At 38.2% G+C, this 19,700-nt stretch overlaps 1 protein-coding gene across 3 annotated transcripts in view; it reads right to left on the bottom strand.

Annotated features, from left to right (window-relative positions):
• Window positions 1-19,700, bottom strand: part of FAM114A2 (family with sequence similarity 114 member A2) — a 33,440-nt gene that overhangs the window by 8,781 nt on the left and 4,959 nt on the right. For all 3 annotated transcript variants that reach the window (XM_025435248.3, XM_025435249.3, XM_049109213.1), the window contains exons 3-11: window positions 19,338-19,437; window positions 18,625-18,717; window positions 17,291-17,382; window positions 16,665-16,799; window positions 16,021-16,179; window positions 15,264-15,387; window positions 9,544-9,623; window positions 1,640-1,762; window positions 995-1,134 (exon numbers count right to left, since the gene is read on the bottom strand). In XM_025435248.3, coding sequence (XP_025291033.1) covers window positions 995-1,134; window positions 1,640-1,762; window positions 9,544-9,623; window positions 15,264-15,387; window positions 16,021-16,179; window positions 16,665-16,799; window positions 17,291-17,382; window positions 18,625-18,717; window positions 19,338-19,437 — 1,046 coding nt within the window. The remainder of the gene's footprint in view (window positions 1-994; window positions 1,135-1,639; window positions 1,763-9,543; window positions 9,624-15,263; window positions 15,388-16,020; window positions 16,180-16,664; window positions 16,800-17,290; window positions 17,383-18,624; window positions 18,718-19,337; window positions 19,438-19,700) is intronic.

Here is a 19,700-nt window from a genome sequence, read left to right as displayed (position 1 = left end):
TTCTGATTCCACACAAATCTTAAAATAATTTGTTCTAACTCTCTGAAGAAAGTCCATGGTATTTTGATAGGGATTGCATTAAACGTGTATATTGCCCTGGGTAAGGATGTTAAGACAAAACCAACCCCCTGTTGTGGGATGCTGCAGAGCACTGAAGCTGTAGGTGAAGAAGGGGTCTGGAAAACATCAAGGGCCTTTCCCAATCCTAACAAACTAGACACTACTACACATTTTTTTTCTAATGAAAATTCTCATTATTTAATTAGATTTATTTAGAAAGCAGTCCTTTTTTGTCTCTTGTGACTATCTACTTAATATTATTTCTGAAATTTTTATTCCAAATCAGCAATATGGTGGAAAAGGGGCTTAGGGATTTAGCCTGGCCTGGGATTAAATCCCAGTCTGCACAAGCTGGGTAGATTATTTCATTTTTGAGTGTTTCCTCATTTTTTTTATTTTATTTTATTTTTTATTTTGTGTGTGTTTCCTCATTTTTATTTTATTTTTTATTTTGTGTGTGTTTCCTCATTTTTTTAAAGCTGGACTAATCACTTACCTTTAGAGTTGTTATAAAAATTAGAAATGATACACATACGTCCCTTAGCAGTCCCTTAGAGCCTAGGACATAATCAACATTCAATAATGGGTATAACCATTATTAAGAATTGAGGCTTTAGAACTATTCTGTTTTTACTTTTGTAAAATTTTATTTTTATTAAAATAACGTGAGACCTAGTTTTCAGATTATCAATAATAAAAATTAATTAATAAAACAACCAGTTAATAAAAACATTTATAATGTAGAGTTATGGCTCAGTGAAAAGAACCCCTCTGGCTACTTAATAACTAAAACCCAAAATGAACAAACCTCTAACCTGTGGATGGTACAATGTGAATAGCACCTTTTTGAGAGCAAAGTTTCTTAAACTTTGGAAAGAAGCTGAGAAAACTCTGAGCAACTTGTATCTTTTATAGGGATACTCTTTATACTTACTGGGAAAGAGTTCTGCTTCTTTCTATGGCTGTCACTTCCTGCTTCTGGCCATGCAGAACCAGAGCCGCTGTTTTGTGAAACAGTTCAATTGAGCAGGCAGTCAGCTCTGCTAGGCTCCGGATTGCAAATGCATGTATATCCTGAACGGAAAAACAAGACAAAGCACTGTTTTTTTATTTTGGGGGGTTTTTTAGCCCAGAGGAAATGACATCACTTTGCTTCTCTCATCCTGTAGGATTTGGTATCTTGAAAGCAGCAGAGACCAATGGCTGCCCTTCAATAAACCTCTTCTACCACAGCAGTGAGGTCTTTTAACAACTGGACTCAAAATTACAAAAACAGTAGCTTCCCTGAAGTCAGGTGTGACCAGGTGACTATGTTTTGGCCAAAAGATTTAGATCAAAAGTGTCTTGTTGCAGCTTCTGGGAACTTTCCCCATGATATAACACACAAACACACCCTTAGTCTCTTTTCCTTCACTCCTTTCATTCCATAGTCTGGAACAAGGTTGCTGCCATACTCTTGGATTACAAGGGTTAAATGACGAGTAGTGGTGCAACAAAGAAAAGGTGCCTGCATCCCTGATTGTGATACCCACATCTCCACACCGTTAAAAGAGAAAAAAAGGTTTAACTGCTCTGATACCTCTATTGAATTTTTACTGATTTGCTCAATTTTTTCTGTTTCCAACTGTTTCTCTCCGTCTTCCTTCTCTTCTGATGGTTTGGCCAGAGATGTACTGATCCATTCGTAGGCAGTATTCCTTGCCTAAATAAGAAAAAGATTACTGCCCATCAACAGTTCAATTCAGCTCACCAAGAGGTAACAGTATGCATTGTGCACCTACCAGGAACATGTTAGCATCATGGCTAGCATCATGTAAGTCAATGCTCTGTTCTCATCCAAACATACATTTATCATACATGTATCTACTTACCTTACCACTTCTCTTAGAACACCTAACACTACTGTTCACTCATTCCTTGTTGAAATTCTCTAATCCTTTGGTCTTTTTGAAAACTAGGGTAAAATTTACATAAAGTGCATAAATTTTCAGCACACAATTCAAGAAATGTTTACATGCGTATGTGCCTTTGTAACTGTGACCCAGATCAAGATACAGAACATTTCCATCACCCCACAATGGAAGGTACCCTCATGCCCATCCCTAAACCCTTGCCCAAAGGTAATCACTCTTCTGTCTCACTGTAAATTAATTTTACCCATCCTTAAATGCATACAAATGAAATCTTAAGTCCATTCTAATTTGTGTCTGACTTGTTATGCCTAACATACTGTCTGTTAGATCCATCCATGCTGTTGCAAGCACTAGCAGCTCATTCTTATTTCTTGCTGTGTGGTAGTTCATTTTATACATATATCATAATTTACCATTGTCCTGATAATGGGCTTTTGAGTTGCTTCTTGTTTTGACTTTTATAATACCACCAACTTCCAGTTCTGCCTCCCCCCTTATAAGCATTCCTCCTCAGACTCTTGTATGTATAGATCCTTATTTTTCAGCCCCTTAAATACCAGCATCACCTGGAGTTCTAGCCTGGCTCTCTACTTGCCTAACCCAACTCCCTCTTCCCTTTGCCCATTCTTTTTCTATAATTTTAAATATTCCCTACCTGCTGCTGACTCCTAAATCCTTATTTCCAGCACTGACCTCTCAGGGAAACAACACATTCCAGCTGCTTACTGGACATATGTATCAGGATATTTCATACACTTATCATTCCTCTTCTCTTCAATGGCTCCCCATCAACTAGACCATGTTCTTTCATGATTGAAGAAGTACCCATGACCTAGACCTCCTTCATCTCTGACCACTTTCATTTTAAGATCTAATAATAATGACCTATAAATATGCCTGTTCTTCACTCATGCTATTCCCTTAGGTTAAAATGCCCTTCCCCACCCTCTTCTTTTCTCCAAATAAAGGTAGCTCTTAGTTTTCTTTCAATCCTCCACCCAGACAGTGTTTCTTCCAGGTAACTTTCAAAAACGTTCCCGGAGACTGGGCACCCAAACAACTCTTTTCTGCATGTCCACAGTCCCGAGTACCCATTCATCTTAGTACTTACCAAAATTAAATGTGTCTATCTCCTATACAAACATTGCTATAGGATAGTTACAGACTGTCTTACTTGGATTTACACACCCACTATCCAGCACACTACAAAGGACACCTACTGTTTTTATCTAGCCAGCATCCATATCTCCTTTCTCTTGGTAGTAGTTTCCAGATTTTTCTCAGTTCCTGTGGTTCGGGTGGGGTTGCTTCCATCCTTTGGTTCCAAGGGTTGGCAAACAATTCAGGTTTTTACCAAGAATATTAATCCCCCTGTCCATACAGTGATTACTTCATGGATGGAAAAGTCACCCCAACCCAGGTCAATGGGCATTAGCCTCAGGACAACTGATAAAATTATTGGGGAAGGGAAGCCTTCCTTCTGTTGGGAGTTACTCAACTGGAAAAAAGTTACCCTTAAGTTGTCAGTAGTTATCCTACCACCATCTGGAAAAGATTCTCTAAGAATAAAGCCAAACTAAAAGAACACAGAGTCAAGAGACTGGTGTGGGGACTGGGGTGGGGATAGGTGGGTAGAGAGCCATGCCTGAAGTCAGTCTTGCCCCTTGATATTCTGGTTTCTTGAGCTAATGAGTGCCCCTTTTTTCTTAAGCCAGTCTGACTGGAGTTTCTGTCATTTGCAACTGAGTGTGTCCTGGCATCTAAGAAAAGGTTTATTGTCATTAAATGAAGGCATCCACTTGAGGACCTCTATATGGACAGAATGTGCTCAGAGCTGTAACCAGGCAATAGGAATCCACGTAAGATTAGGAGAGTCATTCCAGCTGAGAACTGAGAGCCCCATGCAGGCTACATCATGAACGAGCTAGAGCAGAATCTATGTACGCAGATAATTCATTTCAAGGTTCTTTCTCCTATGACACAGGAACTCCCATAGAGTTCATCTATGAACACCTTCAAGAACAATCTGGCTCTGATCTATAACTCCCCTATGCATTAACTCCTCAAATTAGGGGGATCCCTGGGTGGCTCAGCGGTTCAGCACCTGCCTGTGGCCCAGGGCGTGATCCTGGAGACCCAGGGCGTGATCCTGGAGACCCGGGATCGAGTCCCATGTCGGGCTCCCTGCATGGAGCCTGCTTCTCTCTCTGCCTGTGTCTCTGCCTTTCTATGTCTATCATGAATGAATAAATAAGTTATATCTTAAAAAAAAAACTCCTCAAGTTAAATAATAATAATAATTGTATAAAGATTGGAAACAAGAAAACCCGAAGTGTGCTAAGAAAACTGTGAAGCAACTAGTAAAACCAGAGCAGGCAATGCATTTATTCAGTTCATCCATTACAAATATTTACTACACACTGTCCTAAGCGCTGGGAACAGTAGCGACTAATATAAACCATGGTCCTACTCTTCTTACTCTAGTGCAAAAACATAGCAAGAAACAAATAAGTGAAGAAAATAAAATGGAGAGATGGAGAGTATGGACTGGATGAGAAGGCAAACTAGGTTTGGATGGTCAGGAGGGATCTTGAGACGTGATACCTGAGCTGAAATCTGAAGTTTAAAAGTTTAAAATGCAAATATTTAGAAAATGAGTGTTGTAAGCAGAGGGAAATCAGGTGGGTGTACTCAAGGAACAGAAGGAAGACCAATACGGGAAAAGCATGGTAGAAGATGATGTTGGAGTGGTGAGATTTTTAGAGAAAAGGACAGTGAGAGATGAGGCTGGAAAGAATCCTAAGAGATGACTAATACTCTAAATAAGTATGGAAAATGTTCTGCAATTCCTTTCAAGAAATAAAACGAGAGCAAAACCAGGGATTGATTTATCTTGGATTAAAAGAAGGAAGAAGGGGATCCCTGGGTGGCTCAGCGGTTTAGCATCTGGCTTTGGCCCAGGGTGTGATCTTGGAGACCCCAGATCGAGTCCCACATCAGGCTCCCTGCATGGAGACTGCTTCTCCCTCTGCCTCTCTCTCTCTCTCATGAATAAATTAATAAAATCTTTTTAAAAAATAAATAAATAAAAGAAGGAAGAAAAACAGGGAGACGTAAGAGCACACAAAAGAAGAAAATTGGTATCATAAATGTAGTATACTTGAAGGAGCTATTTTAGCAGGCATAGTACATACTCAAAATGACCACTCTTGTAATAAATACATTAAGTGAAGTCATTATGAACTACTGTGCCAATTCAAGGTAATTTATCAGACCTTTCAAAAATCAGCAATGCTACCCAGACCTCACACCCACAATTCAGTCTGGAACCTCCCACTGGTGAGACCCGGAAACTTAGGAATTAAAAGCCACCTTTTAAGAGGTTAGCTTCTCCAACCACTTATTTTATCACTTGGGGTGGGGGAGGCCTAGAAAAGAAACAAGATTTGCCAACATCACATGTGTCAGAATAAGAATCAGAACTGTCTTCTCAGACTCCTGCTTCATTGCTTTTCCCCTCTATCACAGTCTCCCATATAAATCCTTGTGGAAAATCAGGCCCTTGTCTTTAACTATTCTATCTCTTATGACTCAACACCCAAAATGTAAACAATGTGAAGATTGCTTTCAGAGAATGACCAGAACTACTAAACATCTAAGGGGTTACTTGCCTTTTTAAAATGATTATATGATCTCCTTGTACAGAAATTATGTCTTTTCCATTATAGTTTCCCTAGTACCTAGCAAAGTAAGTTACATAACATATGTATATTTATCAAATACCAAAATGTATACTATATAGGAATAGCTTCTATAGATAGGACCATCAATGGTGAGCATGTACTATGAGCCAGGGACTCCATAAAAGCTTTGTGTGTATTATCACATTAATTCTTCACAAGAACCCTATATCATCCCTATCTCACAGATAGAAGAACAGAGGCAGAGAGGTTAAACAACTTGCTCAACACCACAAAGTAAGAAATAGTAAGTCTGGGATTTTAAGGATCAATAAAGCAAAGATCCAGCCTTGAAGAAATTTGAGATTTAGGAAGGAACGTGGAGCACCTGGGGGACTTAGCTGGTTAAGCATCTGACTTGATTTGGGTTTGGGTCATGATCTCAACATCTTGGGATCAGGCCTGTGTCAGGCTCCACATTCAGCAGGGAGTCCGCCTGAGATTCTCTCTCTCCTTCTGCCCCTCCCCTCTATGCACATTCTCCTTCCCCCTCTCTCAAATAAATAAGTCTTTAAAAAAAAGATTTAGGATGGAAGATAAGATATACACATTTAAAAAAACAAATGAAAAAACCTATGATAAATGTATAAAGATATATATGCATAAGGTTAAGTGAAAAAAGCAAAGTGCTAAAGAACATACAGAATATGTTAACTTTTGTATAAGAAGATAATGAATATATCTGCTTATCTTTAATATACATCTACTTACCTAAAAAAAGAAACACAAGAAGGACATGCCAGAAAGCAAGAAAGTTTAATATCTAAAAGGAGGGCAGCCCCAGTGGCGCAGCGGTTTAGCGCCGCCTGCAGCCCAGGGCGTGATCCTAAAAGACCTGGATCAAGTCCCACGTCAGGCTCTCTGTATGATGCCTGCTTCTCCCTCTGCCTGTGTCTCTGCCTCTCTCTCTCTCTCTCTCTGTCTCTATGAATAAATAAATAAAATCTTTAAAAAATAAAAAAATAATAAAATTTTTAAAAATATTATCTAAAAGGAGAAGGGAAAATGGAGCAGATGGGAATTATACAGTTTTGACTTTTCAGAAACATGACAATACTCTATATATTTGAAAATTAACATGGGGGAAAGCAAATAAATCATACATTCTTTCCAGGGGTTGGTTTTATAGTAGCATGGGCAAAGAAATGAAACTAATTCAGATGCATAAAGAACTGAGGAAATAAGGACGTGTGCTAATGTTGGAAAATTGGATTTCTCACTGTGTTAAAAGAGAGATACAAATGTGTCATGAGGAAAGGCAAAGCAGGAAGAACCATGTAGAGATGGACTGAAATTGGAGTTACCAGGGTGAACTCAGATCTCTAACGTATGTACAATATACAAATATAGGGGTGTGTGTATCTGAGTACATTTCCTAGCTCTGCCCACAGGGCCTGGAAGCAAAGACACCCCAGCAGTGATGAGCTCCCACATGTTAGCCTGTAATACTAAAAAGAAACCATGGCTCCTTGAAGAAATGGCTAATTCCAGGGCTGGCATATGGAAGGTACAAAGTGAGTCCAAGATATCCTGTTATGCCAGAAAATAAGGAAATACTCCAAACAATGGTAAGTGCATGTCACACAGGAGTCCATTTGAAGGACAACTTGAATACCAAAATAATTTAAAACCGTAATGAATTACAAACCAAAGGAAAGAAACAGAAACCCATGAGATCATATTAAGTAACAGATAATAAATAAATAAACAAGAGAAGGGAGAACTCTTAAACTCTTAACTAGAGTAGAATGCCAAGAGCCAACTGATAAATGTGGGGCGAGTGCTAGGGTTAAAACAAATCATCATTTTGCAACCATCACTGGAAACACTGGTGCAGCAAGAATCACAGATGCTAAATCTAGAAGGGAAATTATGATGAGGATCAGGGTATCTGTCTTATGTCTCTGCACAGAAAGTTTATTAGTAACAGAGGGAGTCAATCATAACCACACAGTGAGAAATCAGGCAACAAGGCACAATGAGGGGAAGATGTGCCTTGGGTCCTGTGCATTGGGTGTGACAACATGGGAAAGATACATCACTTAGGAAGTAGCTTGCTTGGAAATGCATAACCTGACGTTAATCGTGAGAGAACATCAGACAAACCCAAATGAGGAATACTCTATTTTTATACACAGGGGAAGAGAAATTTGTATTTCTCATAATAAAAAATAAGGAAAAGTGGGGAACTACTCCAGATGAAAAGAGGCTGAAAGTACATGACAACTAAACACAATCTGTGATCATGTCCTACCTCCAATGTTAGAGGAAAAACTTTAATACAAAGGATATTGTTGGGCCAGTTGCCAAAACCAGAATGTGGTCAAGTGGACAACAGATTAAGTAAAAATATGGTATCAGGCGCGCCTGCGGGCTCAGTCAGTTAAGCATCTGCTTTCAGTTCAGGTCATGATCCCAGGATCCCAGGATCAAGCCCCACATTGGGTTCCCTGCTCAGAGGTGAGTCTGCTTCTCCCTCTCCCTCTGTTGCTCCCCCTGCTCCTACTCTCACTCTCTCTAATAAATAAAATCTTTTTAAAAATATAGTATCAATGTTAAGTTTACTGTGGTGATAACTACCGTGGTGACATAAGGCAATATCCATATTCTTGGCAGGTGCATACTAACATATTTATGACTAAAGTGCTATCGTATATACTATTAATTCCCCAAAATAGTCCCAATAATAACAATGTGCATGCATGAGCGTGTGTGTATGTTTGTGTAGTGCTGTATGGGGGGAAAGGGAAGAAGGGGAGATGAAAGGGAAGGGATAGGAGAGGGAATGAGAGAACAAAGGCTCAGACATGACTGATGAAATGCATGAAGTAAAATATTACTAATAGGTGTACCTGCATAAAAGATACATGAATGTTATTTCCTTTATCTGTGCAATCTTTCTCTAAGTTTGACATTATTTCCAATTCAAAAAACACTATGATGATACATGTCAGAAAGTGCTGTAGTCAAGTACTACAGTTGAGATAAGGAAGATGAGTGCCTAGGGGATGATCTAAAAAGTTCCTTGGGGAATGCAGCATTTTAAATGGAGATGGGAGAGTGGGATAACAAATCTAGCATCACATTCCTTACCCTGCAGTATCCAGATAACTGTAATGGCTGTCCTGGCCAGGCAGCAGTGTGTACCTGCTGCTAACTAATCCGGAAATGTATCTGGAGATTTTGAGAGGAGGGTACAGAGGCAGCAAGCAGCCCAAGACCCAGCGGAGAGTATCCCATGAGTTGGCAGTAGCATATATGCTATATGTGTACCGCTCTGGAAACAGACCCTCCCTACCCACTTTGACTAAAGCCCTTCCACGTTCCAAGTGTGTGAAGGTAAGTCAGACATCGCCATCAAAGACCAAGGCCTAAAAGCTGTGGGATTTTCATTTTCACATGCTAAAAGGTCACTGGGCTCTGGGAAATGATAACCTCCATTCAGGCCATAAGGGCAGGGGCCACATTCCATTATCTCTGAATCACTTAGAGACCTAAGAACAGGAAAACCCCAATAGAGGCTAGCCACTGGGAAAACGAAGGCTGGGGAGCACCGCCAACGCTGTGGTCTCATGTGAGCTTTCAGATAAGCAAACATTCCAAATGAAAACAGCGGAGGATGGCAGATGTGTGGGGCAGGCTCCACTGGGGAGGGCAGATGTGAGATCTGCATGTTAACCTGGGAATCCAGGAGGCAGGCAGAAGATAGAGAACTCAGGATATATACCCAATTTCGTGACATCCTTGCCAGGAAGCTAGAATCTTACATTCTTCATCCGGTAAATTGACATAAGTAAAAAAACGAAAATCACCAAGAAGTAATAACTTACCTTGGTAAGTTTCTCAGGTTTGGAGGAGACATGCAGCTGGGAAAATAGCTCTGTTATTTCTTTGGTAAAGTCTTCGTCATCTAAAAACAAAACAAAAACCAAGTCCCATGTAAGACGCAGCAGAAAGACTGATGGGGTGGGTAGGTGCTGAGGAGGAAGAGGAAAGGCACGGCAGGAGCAGCAGCAGCAATTTAAATGAGCAACGTGCTTCAGTGCTTACAGAATCTTCTATAGATACCAATGAATTTTTTCGATGGGCTTATAAAAAGTGTCATTATCCCATTTTAGAGATAAAGAAACTAGGCCTTTAAGTGGTTAATTTACTTCCCCAAAATCTCATAGCATAGATTAGGAGGCAAACATTGGCCTTCCCACCCCAGTCCAAATCCCGTGCTCTTTATATTATATTCCAGATGTATGAATGAGAACTGGTGAAAGCAGTACTATGCCTGTGTTTTGAAGAAAGTGGAGTCAGGACATAAAACATGAACACAACTTAGCCAAGAGACAAGGAAGTCTCAGTGAAAAAAGTAATAGAGGCAGAGTTAAAAGAAAGCATGGCAATAAGTTTAACATGTTTGGGAGTCCTATGTAAGGGAGAGGTAAGAATAAAGCTAGAAAGTTAAGGAGAATCCAGGTAAAAGAGGGCCTTAAAAACAACAGTGAGGAATTCAAACTTTTTATTGAGGGAATGAGGAGATGCTGAATGATTTTAAAGAGAGACAGATATGTCCAATTTAAATTTCAGAAAGATCCACTGGCGCACTGTGAAGGATGAACTGAAATGGAAACAAGAGGGGGGCAGGGGGAGTGGGCAGGGAGGTTGAGGCAATGATCGGGGATACAGGTGGAGATAATGATGGATAAGAAGAAAGGAAGAGGAAAAGGGATCCCAGAATGTTGGAAGGAGGAAAGAAAGCTGTTGGTTAAGAAGCCTGAGAGATGATGGGAAACATAGAATATTTGTATTTGAGAAACATACAGGCAAACAGGTAAAGTCAATATAAACAAAAACACACACACACACAAATAGCAAGAAATGCTGTTTTCCTTTCCACTCATCTAAATCTTACTCAATTTTCTCAGATCAAGGAAGGCTTCTCTCAACTGTACAATGTAGGGAGAACTCTTGTATGTAGAAATCTTCTAGCACTTACAATCTCTAAGTGTATTTCTGAGTCACCAGTTCATAGTTTACCAGGGCAAATTATTACTGCTTTATACCTGTTTTTTCCCCCAAAACCCTTAGAAAAAAAAATTCCATCTTCATTCTTCTCTCTCCATCTGCTATCCTTTTACCTTTCTCTCTTGGTGTTCAAGACAAAATTCAAATGGTTTGGTGATCCCAGGTGTAATATGGCCTGGGAAAAGCTGATCTCCTTAATACTACAGCTGTCACTACATAAATCCTCTTAGCAACTCCTAATCAAATCCCACTGTCTAAAAACCTAAAATCTAACAGGCATTTTGGTTTTCTAGCAAAGCTTCTAAATTATATGGGAACAAGGGAGTATCTGAATCTATACTGGGATGCTTATACCCCAAGGAGTTCACAAAATAACCCAATAGAGTACTGGGGGGGGAGGCAGGGAATAACTTTTATTTTTGGGCAGCAGTGTGTACCTGCTGCTAACTAAACCATCCTTTAAAAACTTCTATTTTAGGGCAGCCCGAGTGGCTCAGCGGTTTAGCGCCACCTTCAGCCCAGAGCGTGATCCTGGAGACCCAGGATCGAGTCCCATGTCAGGCTCCCTGCATGGAGACTGCTTCTCCCTCTGCCTGTGTCTGCCTCTGTGTGTGTGTGTGTCTCTCATTAATAAATAAAATCTTTAAATAAATAAATAAATAAATAACAAAATAAAAATAAAAACTTCTATTTTAGAGTATACTTTAGAATGTAAGTAATATATTATCATAGTAGTACATGTATATAAACATCAAATGTACATACATTAGGTCTAAGTACTCAAAATCTTTTACTGCTAAGGATTGATCCAAAAATGTTTGGAGATCGTGTCATGTACTTCCTCCAGACCTAAGTATAAAATGTAGTTGTTGCATTAGGATAAAAGTGCGAGGATGGAAATGAGGTAGGGCTAGTGTTTTGGAGGGATTCAGGAGAGGCTAGAGTCTCCCTCTGAGGCAAAGGGATCAGATGCATAAGATAGAGGGGCAAGAGCTACGGCTGTTGATGTAAAGTAAAGATGATCAGCATCACCAGAACCAGATTCTATGGTTTTCTCTCCCCTCTGCTACCACTGCCTTTTTTTTTTTTTTTTAATATTTTCATTGAGATATAATACCAAGATCAGTGTTGCGTTTTTATCCAAAAATCCCTGGAGAAAACTGTTGCAGAGCGTAATGTGCAGCACTTGGGTGCTTTCTTTTCAGAGTCCTGATCTCTAGCAAACAGGTAAGGGAGAAAAATGTCATAGGCACAAATCCATCTGTTCAGAAATGCCATTAGAGTCCTCAGAATGGTATTTAAAGATCAGGATTTCTGATTACTATGCAAAGCCAGATGTTGACTAAATTGAGCAAATACTGTTAATGGTATTATGTACAAATAAATAAAGTTTATAAATAACTGGGGATTGCCACATTAGGGCTTAGTTAGGAACAATAGAGCAACTTACGCAAAACAAAATTAATTTATAGATTTCCTGCTAAGCATAGATCTTTATTTACTTATCCCACCCTAATAATGAAAATAGTAGTCACCATCTGTTGAGTGCTTACCATGTGTCACACCTTAAATATTTCATTTAGTCCTTATAACAACCTGAGAGGAATTAGCATCCTTTTCTTACAACTGAGAAAACAGAAGTTGAGTGTTAAGGAATTTTCCAAGGTCACATGGCTTAGGAAACAGCAGATCTTGATTTTGAACCCAGGTCTAACTCCAAAACCCATCCTTCTATCCATCATGCTATACTGTCTTCTCAGTACTTCAGGGAAGCTTTAAAAACTTATACTCAAGAGCCATTTCATACCAGGACCAGGATTTTTACATAGAATATATAGCAAAATGTTATATAACCAGCCAATATGACTTCTTAGAATGCAGTGCAAAACAAAAATGGGAACAAAGAAGAGGAAGTTTTTCTTAGTATAGAATCCATACATTCTACTTTACTTTCCTCTCTCATAAGAAAGGCCCTAAGACTCACTCAAAGTGCCCTTTTAATACACAACTTGAATAAGACTGGTTTCCGGGACACCTGGGTGAGTGGTTGAGGTCTGCCTTTGGCTCAGGGCGTGGTCCTGGAGTCCCAGGATCAGTCCCACATCGGGCTCCTTGCATGGGGTCTGCTTCTCCCCTCTGCCTATGTCTCTGCCTCTCTCTCTCTCTCTGCTTCTCTGTCTCTCATGAATAAATAAATAAAATCTTAAAAAAAAAAAAAAAAAAAGACTGGTTTCCAACCAAAGCTGATTAAAGATAGATAGTAAGATTCAGAGGGTATTATAAGCAAGCTCACTGATAATGAAGAGAATTAAAAGATGGGCAGATTAATGCACAAAAGAACACAAACATGCACAATTCTGAAAAGCAATAGAGACATTTCTAAAAGACTAGCATTTTAGGATAATGTAATATAGTAGTTCTCAAAAACACTTTGGTCTCAGGACCCCTTTATATTCCTAAAACTTTTTGAGAACCCCATAGAGTTTTTTAAATAGAAGTTCTATACCTGTCAACACTTATTATATTAAAAATTAAAACTGAAATGTTTGATTTATTAATTCTTTAAACACACTTGTTGACATAAAATTTTTAAGAAAAACAAATATATTTTCCAAAAAAGAAAAACTTTAGTGAGATCAATGCCATTGTTTTATATCTTTGCAAATCTCTTTAATGCCTAGCTTAAAGACAGCTGGATTCTTGTATCTGCTTATACATTCAATGTGTTGTGATATATTATTTTAAGCACATGAAGAAAATTCAAGCTCACATAGTTGGAAAGATGAGAATGATTTTAATAGCCTTTGCACATAATTGTGGATATTCTTTAATACTACACCAAAGTTCAAGAAATAGTTATTTCTTAAAGGTTAGTTACAATGTACAACCTGAAATCATATCATAAAATTTTGAATTCAGTTACATTAAATCAAAATTTACTGGTCTCTCTCGCCGTATGACTTTGTAACATCACCTTGTAACATCACCCGTAAGTTATCCAGAAAATACTGGTTCTCTGAATTATGCAGATCTAAACGCTGACACATTTGAATACCCCTAGGAGATCAAATTTGTTACTATCACCACCAATTTCATCAAAAAAATCTGTAAGCAATGGGAAGCTGTCAACCTCACTACTATAACAAACAGAAGTTTTACAAAATTCTAAATTTTGCGTAATTTAAATTTTACTAGCCACAAATATTTCTTTCCTTAAGGTGTCCTGAAGGCTTATTTGATTCATTTTTAAGAAAATATTTACCAAATATCTAACTCTGAACAGTCTCTGTGACTGCAATCTTTTTATATAAAAACTGTGTTCCATGAAAAAAACAGGTACTCTAGCTTACAACCCAAACAATAACAGTACTTCTCCATGAGACAACTTCCATACGATTCACACAAAATATGAAAAATAAGTGTATTCAAGGGTCAAGCCTTAGTAAGATTAATCATTGTTACTGCTTCATGAGACAAGGTTAAATGAACACTTTAAAAATTTTTATCTATTTTTTTTCTTACTATGAATGCATCGCAGTTGAAAACAGCATTAGTACAGTTTGGTACCACTGTCTTGATCTGTTAAGACACCAGTAATTTAATCACCACTGCTCTTGCACCATCAGTACAAATATCAAAATAATAAATTAAAAAAAAATCTTGGTTTTATGATGCAGAGTTTTGACGTATGGATTCCCTGAAGAAATCCTAGGGACCAAGAATCTGTAGACCCCACTTTTCAAACCACTGACTTAATCTACCATATGGGTGATTGGCCCATGTGTCTTGATGGACACTGAGGGAATTTTTCTAGTCACTTCTAATGTTTATAACTCATTTCATTTATTAAAAAAGGCAAAAAAACCTGTATTCATTAAGTCTAGTAAAAAAATGGTCAGTGTGTAAAACATATTAGAAATATTTCCAGTTAAACTTTAAAATAAAACAATCCTTAAAAGCTTAAGATTCAGCTACTAGAAATTACACTTTATGTAAACTACCTTGTTTCCTGATAATTTTGCAAAAATGAGTAGTTACTAATATTTTCTGGAGTATGCAGACACTAGGAATATGGCATAAAAAAACTATCGAAAATAAAAAATACAAATTATCACCTACATTTGGGATAACTGCCACCTTGCACGCCTGAATTCAAGATGAAGACAGGGATCACAGAATTTAGAGAGGCACAGGAGCAGTATCTAAGGATATAAAAGAAGCTCACAGGGATGACCAGCCTGACTGAGGCAGGAATCTAACAAGGGTGACTCTCTAACCAAAAAAGCAGGCAGATCTGTGAGTCCAAGATGAGACCTTGGGGAAGTCGCAAACAGTTTGGGGGGCAGGAGCAGGGAGTGGGGCAAAGATATGCACATAAGGCCAACTGCTCACATCAATACCTAGTCAGGGGCAAGGCAGCAAAAAGTAAAATCAGATTAGCGTAACTGGAGAAAAAATAATTTATGTTGAGGGCAAAACACTGCATATAAACATGCTACATCCCTTCCACTCAAATGTTGGACTTTCATATTACCTTTTTTCTCTTCTTCTTCTTCCTCACAGAACTCTGCTAGAGAAAATGCTTCCTTGAGTTGCTCCAATTCAAGTTTTAGAGTCTGTAGTTCTTCTCCACTTAAAGAATTAAGAATAGATTTCACCTGAATAGATACAAAATAATAAGAAACTGTGAGAGTACAAAACAGAGAAAAACATTTTAAATGGAAAAGAGACTATAGACCAAATTAAAATAAAAATTATGAGTTCATCAGCCAATACAAACTATTCCTTAAGAACCTTAATACAGAGGCAAGCCATTACAGAAAGGTAGGGAGAAATTATATTAAAAAAAAAAAATAGAAGCCAGAAACATCCAGAAATTATTAGTGCTTAACAATTGCTAAGAAATTAGGGGGAAATTAAACAGTTTTGAATCAATTAAAAACTAGCAGGTAATTGTATCCAAATTGGCAGCATAAGCCAGAGAGACTACAAAAAAAAAAAAAAAAGACTAACACAAAGGCAAAATACAGATGTGCTATTAAGACCTCTTGGTGAACCTGTCCTTTTCTGTTTAAATTAAAAACAGTAACACCTGACTCATTCTGTTTCTAGCAATTAGTTCAAACATTAGTTTGTTTTGCTATAGTATTTTTTTTTTATTTGCTATAGTATTTTTAGAGTCTCCAGCCTCCATGTGAAATACATTTCACCTTCCAATTGTACAGAGAGGAAACTATGCAGCACTCCTTTGCTTGGAGACCATCCATCTGAAATCATTGGTTTGGAATTACCTTTATTTCACTTTCTCGCGAAAGCATCTCCAGAGCTTCCAGATGCGAAAGGCCTTGAAATTCATCAAAGAGGAGCCCATAATGAGTTTTCTTGTCCGTTTCCAAGGTAACCTCATTGGAGGTCCATAGCTCTTCTTTCTCCTTTGCCTCTCGTAAAACCTGAAAAAAAAGGTAGAGGAGTACCCTGCAGTCAGTAATGAGAGCTCAAGGGTGAGTTCTGAGAGCTGAGGGAAGCAAAGCTGAGATGGTAACAGGACAGAGTGCTACCCTTTCATTCCCGGCACTGCAATTCAAATCTGATAGGCTAAGGAGCTGCTGGGAAAAAATGGTCACACATAATTTGATCCTGGACAGGGTAAATAACACCCAAGGAACCAGGTGTTTCTCTGAAAATGCTTTAAACATTAATGTACTCAACAGCTCTGAAAGGGCTTGTCACCTTCTACTGCTCCTGCAGAAAAGAAAGAGGAGGAGGAAAAAAAAAAAAAGGGCATTTCTCTAAGCATTAGAGCTCTCACCAGCCACCTCCCACCCAAAAAAGCCTTACTGAAAATTCTTCAAAAGGAAATACTAACAAGGTCTACCATACGCAAAAATACAGATCAAAACAGAAACATGAAGTAAACAGGTGAATACAACAGTACCTGAGACAATGTAGAATTCCGGTTCATCAGACCCTTGGTTCTTTTAAATCCAGGATCCCCTTCTGCTATTACATCCATGGTCTTTTTCCCAATGAATTCTAAGGCATCCAAACCCCCACTGATCACGCTCTTTCCCTAGGAAACACATTCAACTCCATTACAGTAATACTGAAAAAGACATCTGCACGTTTTGATTATATAAAATAGTGGCTCCAATACCAAGCACTGGCAAGAATGTGGAGCAAATAAAACAATCATCCACTGCTTGTGGAATGTAAACAGGTTTAAACAGTTTGGACAACTGTATGTCAGTATCTACTACAGGGGACCATATGAAAATCCTATGACCCAGCAATTTTACACATGGTTGCATACTCAACAGAAATGTGTACAGAGGCTCATCAAAAGACATATAAAATGGAGCAGCCCAGGTGACTCAGCGGCTTAGCACCGCCTTCAGCCCAGGGCATGATCAAGTCCCACATCGGGCTCCCTACGTGGAGCCTGCTTCTCTCTCTGCCTGTGTCTCTGCCTCTCTGTCTCTCATGAATAAATAAATAAAATCCTTAAAAAAGAAAAAAAAACACTATATTCACAGAGTACAGTCCACCATCCATTTTACTCACTGTGGTTTGAACAGCAGTAGAGATGGTTGAAAATACACCAAATGGCCCAATCAATGAGGAAGAATTTGCATTCTCATTGGCATTTGTCTCTCCTATAAAAGGAAGGGGATGTGTCAACATGAGGGATGATCCAAAATAGTTTTGGCTTATTAGCATCTATGTGAAATTTTAAAAGTTTGACCTTGCTTCCTATACACAGGGTAGCCTGAGCCCTTTTTGTTTTATTATTTTAAACTATTTACCTATTTTAAAATGAAAACTAACATAGTTCTTTTCATTTTCATTTCATTTCCAAAATAAAATCCAGTCTTTTGAATTACTGATATATGTAACAATACATTACACACTACATGATTCCATATACATGATCTTCTGGACAAGATCAAACTTTAGGCAAAAAATAGATTAGCAATTGCCAAAATTTAAGAGTAAGTGATAAGTAGGACCACAAAGGGGCATGAATAGTCTTTTGGGGGTGATGAAAATATTCTTATATTTTGATTACACAAACACATAGAGGAAATATTCTATACTGAATAATCACAATGGACTGTGATTATACTGTATAAGCAGGATGTTATGTTCGTTGAAACACGTAAACTATATACTTAAAAAGAGTAAGCTTTACTGTATATAAATTATACATTTACATGTAATTTTTATATAATTATAAATTATAAATCAGTAAATCTGACTTTTAAAAATATGGCCTATTTTAAATTTTATCCTAGAAAATTATGCTTATTGGAGAAAAAAAGTGAGACCATCAAAGAGAGACAAGAGTGAAAGACAATAAAGCCCCTGAGAGATGGAGAAAGCAAAACCAGGGCCTGAAAAACTTCCTGTTTTCTGGTCCCAGGCCATCTTGATCCCTGGTTATAATTTTGTCTTTTGTGGCTTAAGTGAGAATACATTGATCAAAGCAGGTATCCAAAATTAAATTTCACCCTCATAAAAATTCAAACACACAAAAAAATAACCTTCTAAAACTAAACACATTAACATATTTTTCATATCACAACAGAGTCAAATTCAGCTAACCCTTCTTGGGCTCTTACTCATTTGTGCCAAACACAATGCTAGGCAATTCTTGTATTCTACATTCATGGCCTTATTTAATATTTGTAACAGTCCTCTGACATACATCATCCCACTTCATAGATGACTAAAGTGGCTAAAGGACACAGAACTCTGTTAGAGGAAGATTCCAAACCCCATTCTCACCAGTACCATGATGCCCCAAACATCAGACACTCAATAAATATGTACTGAAAAATTGGCTCAACTGTTCCATTTGACCCATAATTCTAGGTCTTCAGTTTCCATATACTGACCTGCTGCATACTGGACTTCGGTTGAAATTTCACTGGGACTAGGAATTCCAAGAGAAGTCTCTGCCTTCTCAATGACATTTGAAATACCTTGTCCTAATGAGAAAAATGGTAACATTTTTCAAAAATCATAAACTGAAGAAACAAACCAAAAACAATCCTGCAGATTTTTTTTTTAAAGATTTTATTTATTCATAGAGATGCAGAGAGAGCGAGGCAGAGACACAGGCAGAGGGAGAAGCAGGCTCCATGCAGAGAGCCCGACGTGGGACTCAATCCAGGGTCTCCAGGATCACACCCTGGGCTGCAGGCAGCGCTAAACCGCTGCGCAACCGGGGCTGCCCAATCCTGCAGATTTTTAAAGTCACTATGGCCACAGACACGTTATACTGACCATACACAACTGATGTTCATTTCCGTAATATTAACAAAAAAAACAAAACAAAACAAACAAAAAAACAAGCTTGATTTACCACCACACAATAGTTTTAAATTAACAATGTCTGGTTAATGAGAAAACAAGAAACTCTAATAAGAAATGCTAATGAGAAAATGCTGCAAATTCTAGGTATACTACAAATCAGCCCATCATTCCTAACAAATTCTCAAACTACAAAGCCCTTAAGTAAACATGGAAGAGGAATTATTAGGTCATTTTCAATACAGATCTGTAGCAACATATACCCAAAAACTGATAAAATGGTGGATGATCTTACCTACTGTAGCTACTGTAGCTGAGGCTGAAGAGAGTAAGGACTTGCCCCAGCTGCCCCAATATCCCCATCCAGTCTGAGGTACATCTTTGGAAACAGTCTCCTGTTCTTCCCAGTAGGCAGAAAAACAAAAGGCAAAAGAAAAGGGAAAAAAAAAAATAATAAAGAATAAGAGAGAATACAGAGAAGGTATCTAATTAGCCCAAAGTAAAAAAAAAAAAAAAAAAAAAAAAACCAAAGTACAGGTGAAAAAATAGGTATTATTAAACTAAAGAACTGTACTGCTTGCCTGACAGATGCTACATCACTTGCATTTAGGCACCATGTAGCACAGGCATTTATACTCATGCCTTACTCATAAAGGCA

This window comes from Canis lupus, chromosome 4, assembly GCF_003254725.2.
Source record: "Canis lupus dingo isolate Sandy chromosome 4, ASM325472v2, whole genome shotgun sequence".
Lineage (NCBI taxonomy): Eukaryota > Metazoa > Chordata > Mammalia > Carnivora > Canidae > Canis > Canis lupus.
The sequence above is the reverse complement of the archived record's forward strand: the minus strand, read 5'-3'. Positions and strand labels throughout refer to the sequence as shown.